The 9371-nt window shown below is 50.0% G+C and overlaps 2 protein-coding genes across 3 annotated transcripts in view; one reads left to right on the top strand and one right to left on the bottom strand.

The window, feature by feature from the left end:
* Positions 1 to 4509, bottom strand: part of SMCR8 (Smith-Magenis syndrome chromosome region, candidate 8) — an 8771-nt gene extending 4262 nt beyond the window's left edge. The window contains exon 1 of the mRNA XM_008062623.1: positions 1667 to 4509. Coding sequence (XP_008060814.1) covers positions 1667 to 4029 — 2363 coding nt within the window. The 5' untranslated portion in view covers positions 4030 to 4509. The remainder of the gene's footprint in view (positions 1 to 1666) is intronic.
* Positions 4510 to 4849: 340 nt separating this feature from the next.
* TOP3A (topoisomerase (DNA) III alpha) overlaps positions 4850 to 9371 on the top strand; it is a 56210-nt gene continuing 51688 nt past the window's right edge. The window contains exon 1 of one of the 2 annotated variants that reach the window (XM_008062621.1): positions 4850 to 5220. In XM_008062621.1, coding sequence (XP_008060812.1) covers positions 5041 to 5220 — 180 coding nt within the window. In that variant the 5' untranslated portion in view covers positions 4850 to 5040. The remainder of the gene's footprint in view (positions 5221 to 9371) is intronic. The other variant, XM_008062622.1, reaches the window with a different exon arrangement.

The raw sequence follows: 9371 nt of genomic DNA, 5'->3' as shown, positions 1-9371 counted from the left end.
CCCGTGGGCTCAGGCAATCCACTCACCTCAGCCTCCCAAGGTGCGGGATTACAGGCTGAGCCACCAAGCCCGGTTTATGTTGATATACTGATGAGCTGCACCTCCCTGTGTCTTTTAGATTCTCAACCTTTTGAGGGAAAAAACAAAGCTAAAGACCAAGAATTGGGGTGAAGGGAGTAAGCTGGAGAAAAGAAAGACATGCTTAAGGGAAACCAACCCATCCTTCCACAAAAAACAGCAGCAAAAACAACCCAGAAAAGCTTTTCCTGTCAGGGACAGACTGACTAAACCTGGACAGCATAGAGGTAGGTGGCGTTAATATGGGGCAAAGGGTCCTGGGAGGGAGCCCAGTGTGCTCCCCTTACCCACTGAGCCTCAGTCCACAAGAATAGGTCGGTTTCCCTATGATGCCCAAGAAACAGGCTCACCTAGACACCTCCCAGGTGTTTCTTATCTCAAGTCCCCACCTCAGTACCCTCCCCCATGCCTGGCCCACACTGTGCTTCCTGACTCGGTGACTGGCAATGCTCCCTCCTGGTCACTCAAGCCAAAGACCCAAGACCTCTGGCATGGTATCCCTCCCTTCCAATGTGTACTAAATGGCTCTGTTTTCTTAGAACATAAGAAGCATCCCACTGTTAGAACTCTCCTGAAATGGCAAGGCTCAGGTCATCTGTCTTTTCTCCTGCACTATGAACTCTTCCAGAGCAGTACCCTTGCTCAGGTGCCTCCAGCTGGTTCCCAGTACCTGCCAGCTCAGCTTGGAGTGGACTCTCAACAAGTGATTCAGGTGAAAACATGGAAGCGGCATTTATTGAACGCCACCACCACTATCCCGGGTAAAATCCAGTATAGCAAGGGTTAGAGTGAGGGCCACGTGACCTCCATGAGGGACAGACACAAGGAGACTTGGGAGGTGGTGACCTCACTGATATTAGTGACCCATGTAAATCAGAAAAATTAAAACAAGCTACAGTACGGAAGGAATTCCTCTTTTTCCTGTCTGTGTGGCATGGAAAGTAGTAGACTGTTGTCTGTCAGAGGCACTTTGATGATCACCTAGCTCGGTACCTTTGTCATGAATTAGAAAACAGAGAGCAGAGAAGGAAAGTGACTTGCCTAGGGTCACTAAACGAAAACCGATCACAAGGCACACACTGAGAGTCCCATGAGCCAGCCGTAACCTGTCAAGCAGTACTTGGACAGAAGAATGCACAAGTAACATGGGAAAATGACACAGAAAGCACTCAAAGGGAGGGAGAAAGCATTCGCTCTTGCATTTCCTTGTTAAGACAGGCTTCGATAGCTAACAGGACAGTGGAGTCAAAGTCACAGGAGCTCCTAGATGTCCCCTGCACTTCCCTATCACTCTCACTCTCCTTTTCTCAGGAGCAGACAGGAATCCATGATTTTAAACATTCTCCCAAATAATTCTGACAGCAGGAAGACACACCAGGTTGGCACCTACTTAGGAACTGCAGCCTCCTTACAATTAAGAGTAGACAAAGAAACTGAGCCAGAGAGGTGAATGATTTACCAAAAGTAACACAGTGAGTTGGAGGCTGGGCCCCATCTAGAAACCAGGCATCCTGATTCTGGCTTTACCATACCAACCTGTCTCAACTTAACGGGCCAGGGCCCACCCCCACCACCAAGAACCAGTTACCTCTGCAGGCCAATAAGCTTCCACTTCTGAAAATCCATAATGTGCAAAGGGGAGGAGGCCCAGTGCTTCACGGGCTTGGTGTAGCAGCCATAGTTGGGGACAAAGATGGACAGCGCTGTCACGAGCTTCCTGACTATGGCCTCATCTTCCCCCAGGACCACAAGTGTCCTCCCACTGAGCAAGGAGTAGATGGCGGGGTGAGCAAAGGGGTACTGGCGGATGAATTTTAAGGCGTTCTGGCCAGCCCTCTTTCTATGCCTCTCAGAAGACAGGCCAGCAGGATGAGCAGAGGAGGGGCTCCTGTCTGAGCTGGTGGAGGCTACGCTGCTCACGAAGCTGGTGGTGTCTGAGTAGTTGTCCAGGCTGGTCTTACTCACATCCCGGCTGGCCAGCAAGTGGCTTGGGTCCAGTTCATAGGTGGGGAATCCATCATAACTGTTATCTCGGGAAGAAGGGTTTGCATTTTCCACCGAAAAGTCCACATGGAACCCCTGGTCCTTCTGTCTGTGGCGCTGTGGGGCGATGCTCACCACTCCATCCTCATCAGAGATTGTGTGGGATGGGGTGGAGAGCGGCCCCAGCCTACTGTCGCTCTCCTTCCCAATACAGCAGGAGGAGTCTATCTGTGACAGGGTGTTTTCTAAGCTGCCCTCCTCTGCCTCATCCAGTTCTGCAGGGCCGATGCTTGCCTGGAACTGGATGGCTCCCTCATTATCATCTGCATATGCTTCTTCTTCGTTAATGGCACTTGGGTAGCTGGCCTTAAAGTCGTCAGGGATGAGGGCCTCAGAGGGGCAGGTGCTGAGGACTTCAATACTGTCCTCGCTGATGGTCCTGTGGCTGACTGCTTTGCTCCGGACCACCTGGGGGCTCAATGGTACTGTAAGGCTGGCCTGGCTGTCGGACTTAGACAGCACAGAGGTGGATTTCTCTGTGCCCAGAACCTCAATGCTTTCACCACTGCTGATACTCCCTTTCATATCCATATCCGGATAGTCCAAGTTTTCCTGCAGGTCAAAACTGCTTAATTCTGCCACCTCTGCTTCCTTGTACTCCTCATCTCCAAGTTCCTGTTCCATCTTGATCAGCACAGACTCTACACTGGACTTGTAAGAACCAACACTAATTAACACTTTAGGAATTGGGCATTCTTCCAGAGACCTGGAAGGTGGCTTCTCTTGACTGGGCTTAGAGGGTATGCTCTCTTGTTTCTCCATCATCCTGTCATCGACCTCCAAAAAGTCTTCAAAGAGGAAGTTTGTTATGTGCTGTTGTTTTAGAAGTGCTCTGTCAATCTGACTGGTCAGGAGGTAACACAGGTCTCCTCTGAACATGTGCTCAATGTGGTTGAGCTGAGCCAGGGTCTGGGTGAAATATTCAGTGTCACAGAGCTCCTCCAAGGTCTTCAACTTCTTGTCAAAACACTTGGTGGACTTTGCTTTGATGAGTTTTGGGGTGTAGGCTGGTCTGCAGGTGTAAAGGTCTGTGTCAGCATACTCATCATGGTTAGAGGTAGTGGATGCCTGGATGACCTGGTCCTGGGTGTGCTCTACCTCACCAGAACACAAATCAGACCCCTTTAACTTCCGATGAGGGTATGAGCGGATCTGCTTCAACAGGTCTTGATGTTCAATGATGGACTTCTCCACGCTGGCCAGTTCATTGGCTTTCTCAATTGCCTGAGATGAATAAAAGCCTTTGTCATTGGCTTTCTTCTGGATCTCTGTTTCTGTGTGCAGCACTGTCCTGGTGTAATCCAAGTCTTTCAGCTTTTTTTCAAGTTCCCCAGCAAATGCCTTCCTATTGCCTGTCTTCAAACACTCAGAAGCTTTGGAAAATTCAGCAGAAAGCTCCTGAAACTGCTGCATGATTTTATGCTGGTCAGTCGAGATATAAGCCATGCAGAAGGGCCTCACAAAGCCACGGGCCTCCAGGTCATACAGGGTAAGATGGTGCACATATGCAAAGGCTCCCTCCTTCGAGTCTCCCAGCACTACCTTGGAGTCCTCCACGAAGTTCAGCTTAGGGTAGGCAGAACCAGGAGGATGGCCCACAAAGGAAGCTTGGTAATCCACGGACATGATACGCAGGGAGAAGTAATTGAGATCAAAAGTGCCAAAAACTTTGGTGTCATTGGGGATGGTCAGCAAGGGCTGGGGTCCCACCTGCTCGGAGAACTCAGAAATAAGAATAAAATCCCTCGAGAACTTGGCCCCGGACAGTTTGGACCATGGATTGGCACCCTGGATGGCGAAGGGGAAGAGCGGCACAGAATACTCCTCCGGAAGAGCTGGCTCATTGTAAGGTTCTTCCTCATACTCGTCCTCTTTGGTGAAGGCCACTACGTCAGGGGCGCTGATCATATTTCCAGATATACGAAGAAATCATTGAGAGGAAGTGAGAAAGAATGCGGGGATAATCGACGCAGAAAAGCCAGGCCTCTGAGTTAGGAAGCGAAGTTCTTGCGCCCTTCTTTGCGCCCCGCGATTTCCTAGGACGCTTCTCACACACCCGAGGACTCGAACGTCTGCAGCCCCCTCAGAGGTGTCGCTCCTTCGGAGCCCTCGGAGGTCTTATGAACACCAAGACCGGGGTGGCTGGATGTCCTCTTCCTCCTCCTCTTCTTCCTCCGGAGAGCGCGGCAGGCACAAGGAACATGCAGCGAGGTCACCTGCACTCCCCAACCCACCGTGACAGCAACAGCCTCAGCCCTGAACGGGTGCCTGAGGCAGGCTACGGGCCGCCGCAGCGGTCAGCCAAGCGTTGCCGCTCCCACGACCAGAGGACAGAAACCGTCTTGGCTCCTAGGACGCCACAACTCGGAACCAGCTACCGCGGCGCCGCCATCTTAGTGTCACATGACTCCTGGTGTCGGCGTCGCGTGACCCGGAAGGGTCCGCGTAGACTTCCGAGCAGGAGAAAAATTGTGAGAAAGAGAGCGCCTTGGACGGGACTGTCCAGCGGCTCCTCCCAAGGATGAACCAACCACTATCTGCAGAGAAGGGAAAGTGGAGCGGTAGTAGGGCGGGAGACAGGGATAGAAACGTGCTTGCGCTAGGGTTCCGGGAGCGCGGGGCAGTCTGGGAGTCGTAGTTCGCAGTGGCAGTAGGACCCGCGCCTGGCGGAAGTGGCCCGAGAAGGCGGGCGGAAGTCGGACGCCACGGTGCGGGTGTCCGGCTCAGCGGCGGTGGCGGCACTTGGAAGGCACCGCGACTGCAGCTGCTGAGGTCAGCAGGCTCGTGGAGGGGTGACTGGAGCGCGGGCGACTCCCGGAGGCTTTCGCTCTCTCACGGGCTGCACCGGGCAGACCTCGCCTCTGGCTTCCCCAGCATGCGGCCGCACCCGGGGAGCGACTGCGGGTGCGGGGCCTAGGGATGATCTTCCCCGTTGCCCGCTACGCGTTCCGGTGGCTGCAACAGCCCGGAGGCCGTGCCTTGTCCCGCGCCGCCATGCAGGTGGCCTTCCGAGGTGTGCGGAAAGTCCTCTGTGTGGCTGAGAAAAACGACGCGGCCAAAGGGATCGCCGACTTGCTGTCCAACGGTCGCATGAGGCGGGTAAGAAAAGCGCGTTTCCCGGCAGCTGCGCTCCTTGAGGGAGTCCGGCGGAGCGGGACGGTGTAGTGGGAGCCCGGAATCGAGATGAAGACTGTGTCCCGTTTCTGAGGCCTCGCCGCCTCTCTTGGGACTGTGGCAGTGGCCTGCCGGCCCTTCCAGGCCCCAGGCTCTCCTCGGACTAATGAGCGTTTAAAAATGTGGTTAAGACGTTTCATTTATTTGCTTGAAAATCTTTTGGTTTCCTTGCCTTCAGCATCGTTCCCGAGCTTGTCTTATCCTCGGAACCGCCTCGGGCACTGGCTGTTATTTGGGTCTTGGTTGAGACTGGGGAAATGGTTTTCTGGAGAACGTTTGCAAGAGCCCGGGCAGAAAGAAGTTCCCTGCTCCTTTTTCTTTACAGATCCCAGGGTCCTTAGTTCCTTTCCAGCGATCGTGGGAGTGGAAGCCAAGGCTGTGTGGATACTGACAGCAGCACGTCTTTCCAGGATCAGAAGTCCTGGTGGCCAGCCCCAAGGTTGCCTGCTTCTGGGGCCCTTGGCCTCTTGAGAATAGTCTTTCTGCACCCGACTTCTTTATCCTTCAAGATTCTGCTGAAATTCTTTGTCTTTTTTTTTTTTTAACTGTCCCTAGGTCCTTTATTTACATTTGTCATGCCATGCATTAATCCATAGGGAATAGGTTCAGGCTCCTTTCCATTGGTTTTCAGAAATTATGCTTCTCTGGGTGGAGAAGGCTGGTGCTTCAGTTAAACCCAAGTAGCTTTTGCTTTGGCATCCTTTTTTAACCACTTTCCTTCATACATTTCAGGAAGCTATCTCAGCTATTAGTGTGCTTAGTATGCTCAGTAAGGACATTAATTCTCTTGGCAAGAATCCTGTCCTTAACTTGCTTGTTTACAGCAATGCTAACTGCAGGCTGGGTAACAAAACACTTCTAGTTTTGCCATAGTAACATTTGTAGGGGATTCCTTCCCTTGATGTCTACAGTATCATCACCTTGCTTGTACATATGTGACCAAAGGAACAACTCAATGTTTTATAAAGAGCTTGGAAAACATATATCAGATGCCTCTGCTCTTTCCTTTGTGTTAGTTATTGTGAATACTGGAAGAATTGGTGGTTCCTGTCAAACGGAAAGGCTTTTTGGGGCCTGGGAGATTTTATTATTTTTGTGTACAGGAAACAACACTGCATTTAACCCACATTAGTGGCAAATTCTTTAGCCTTTGCCTTTTCCAACTTGGCAATGCAGGCTGCAGATTTTGGACCCAGGATATTGCCTTCCCAGTGACAGTGGATCTCATATATCTGTCATTGTAATTGGTCCTGATAGCTTCCATTAGCTTAGCAGAGCTCCTTGGTCTTCTGAGTTAACCTGTGTGAAGTCTGTGGTGGTGCAGGTCTTCCTGTGGACTGAATGTCCCAGTCTTGAATTCCCCTTGTCAGGACAGTAGGGAGCCCCACCCCCCATCTTACAATGCAGGACAGACAGGAAGACAGCCAGTTTGATGGGATCTGTATCATATGCAGTCTCTGACAGTTGAGCCTTCTTGTTCTCTACCAGGCAGCTTTCTTCTCACCCTGGGCCAGCAGTCTCTGCTTCTTCTCTTGCTTTGCTTCTGGTCTGTACTTGTGGACCAGCTTAAGCAGTGAAGTAGCTGTTTGGCACTCCAAGTCCTGGGTGAACTGGTTAATCTCAGGAGATACTTGAACCACTTACAGAGGATAGGCTTTTGCTGCTGTAACTGGTTAAAGCAGGTCCATTCGACCCTTGGCCTGTCTTTTCTTTGGGCATCTTGAGCAGCTGGAGGAGAGAGGCTGCTTAAATGTATCTTCAAGGAATCTTGCCCTCACACTCACCCCTACTAGGTTCAGGGACCCTTAGTGGCATGTTGTCAAGGCATTCTCTTGTTAACTGCTAGATCCTTTTTTTTTTTTTTTGAGTCGTAGTCTGTCACTCAGGCTGGAGTGCAGTGGCACATTCATGATTACCGCAGCCTTGACCTGCTGGGCTCAGGTGATTTTCCCTTCCCAGTCTTCCAGGTAGCTGAAACTACAGGCACATGCTACCACGCCCGGCTAATTTTTTGGTTTGTTGTAGAGATGAGGTTTCACCAAGTTGCCCAGGCTGGTCTCAAACACCTGGGCTCAGGTAACTCTCTCACTTTCACCTCCCAAGGTGCTGGGATTATAGGCATGAGCCACCTTTATTCCCTTTTATGGCTGAATAATATTCCATTGTACGGATGGTTCACATTTCCTTTGATCATCTATCAGTTGATGGACATTTGGGTTGTTTCTACCTTTCGGCTGTTAGAAATAGAGCTGCTTATAGACATTCATGTACAAGTTTTTGAGTTTTTCACTAAACTTTTTAATTTTTTTTTCTTTTGAGTTGGAGTTTCACTCTATCACCCAGGCTGGAGTGCAATGCCATACTTATGGCCACTGCAGCCTCGACCTACTGGGCTCAGGTGATGCTTCTGCCTCAGTCTTCCAAGAAACTGGAACCACAGGCAAGTGCTACCATGCCCAGCTAATTTTTTGATTTGTTGTAGAGAAGAGGTCTTGCCAAGTTGCAATTCTGATCTCAAACCCCTGGGCTCAGGCAGTCTTCTCATCTCAGCCTCCCAAGTGCTGGGATTACAGACGTCAACCACTGTACTTGGCTCAAGTTCTTGTTTTCAGTTCTTTTGGGTACATTCCTAAGAGTGGAATTGCTGGGAAATAAGATAACTCTTTTTAACTTTTTGTTTTTGAGTTGGATCTCACTCTGTCACCTAGGCTGGAGGGCAGTTGCATGATCACAGCTCACTGCAGACTCTACCCCATGGGTTCAGGTAGTCCTTCCCACCTTAGTCTCCCAAGTAGCTAGAACTAGAGACATGTGCCACCAATGCCAGGCAGATTTTTTATTTATTTTTTTGTAGAGACAAGGTCTCTCTGTGTTTCCTAGACTAGTCTTGAACTTCTGGGCTCAAGCAATACTCCTCCCTAGGTTCCAAAGTGCTGGGATTACAGGCATGAGCCACCACACCTGGCCAATGCTTCTTAACTTTGTGAAGAACCACCAAACTGTTTTCCACAGTGGCCAGAGCATTTTATAATTGCATTAACAATGTCCGATTTTTCCACATTATCAACAACACCTGTTATTTTCCCTTTATTTTTATTATATCCTCATAGATGTGGTATCTTATTGTGGTTTTAATTTGTATTTTCCTTCTGGGTGCAGTGGCTCACACCTATAACCCCAGCACTTTGAGAGGCCAAAGTGAGAGGATTGCCTGAGCCTGCAGGTTTAAGACCAGCCTGGGCTACTTGGTGAGACCTCATCTTTACAATAAATCAAAAACTTAGCCAGGCGTGGTAGTTCTTGCCTGTAATTCCAGCTACTTGGAAGGCTGAGATGGAAGAATCACCTGAGCCCAGCAGGTCGAGGCTGTGGTGACTGTGAGCATGCCACTGCACTCCAGCCTGGGTGACAGAGTGATACTCTAACTAAAAAAAATATATTTTGCATTTTCCTAAGGACCAGTGATATCAAATCTTTGCATGTACTTGGTCGTTTGTTTATCATTTTTGAAGAGATTTTGGTTGTGCTTTTGGTGTCATATTCAAGAAATCATTGTCAAATCCAAGATCAGAAGGATTCCTCCATGTTTTCTTCTAAGAATTTTAGAGTTTTAGCTCTTTAATTTTTCTTTTCCTTTCTTTTCTTTTTTTTTTTTTTTGAGTTGGAGTCTCACTCTGTCACCCAGACTGGAGTGCAGTAGCCACTCCTGGCCACCATAGCCTCGACCTGCTGGGCTCCGGCGATCCTTCTGCCTCAGCTTTCTAAGTAGCTGGAATTACAGGCGTGTGCTACCACGTCCAGCTAATTTTTTTATTTATTGTAGAGATGAGGTCTCACCAACTTGCCCAGGTGGGTCTCGGACCCATGAGCTCAGGCAATCCACTCACCTCAGCCTCCCAAGGCTCGGGATTACAGGCTGAGCTACTGAGCCTGGCTTCTTTTTTTTTTTTCGAGACCTGCTGAGCTCTGGTGATCCTTCCACCTCAGCCTTCCAAGTAGCCGGAACTACAGGCGCGCGACCATGCCCGGCTAATTTTTTGATTTATTGTAGAGATGAGGTCTCGCCAAGTTGCCCA

This window comes from Carlito syrichta, unplaced genomic scaffold (assembly GCF_000164805.1).
Source record: "Carlito syrichta isolate Samal-C Ts95f unplaced genomic scaffold, Tarsius_syrichta-2.0.1 Scaffold305770, whole genome shotgun sequence".
NCBI lineage: Eukaryota > Metazoa > Chordata > Mammalia > Primates > Tarsiidae > Carlito > Carlito syrichta.
Note: the sequence above shows the minus strand (reverse complement) of the source record. Positions and strands in the feature narration are given on the sequence as shown.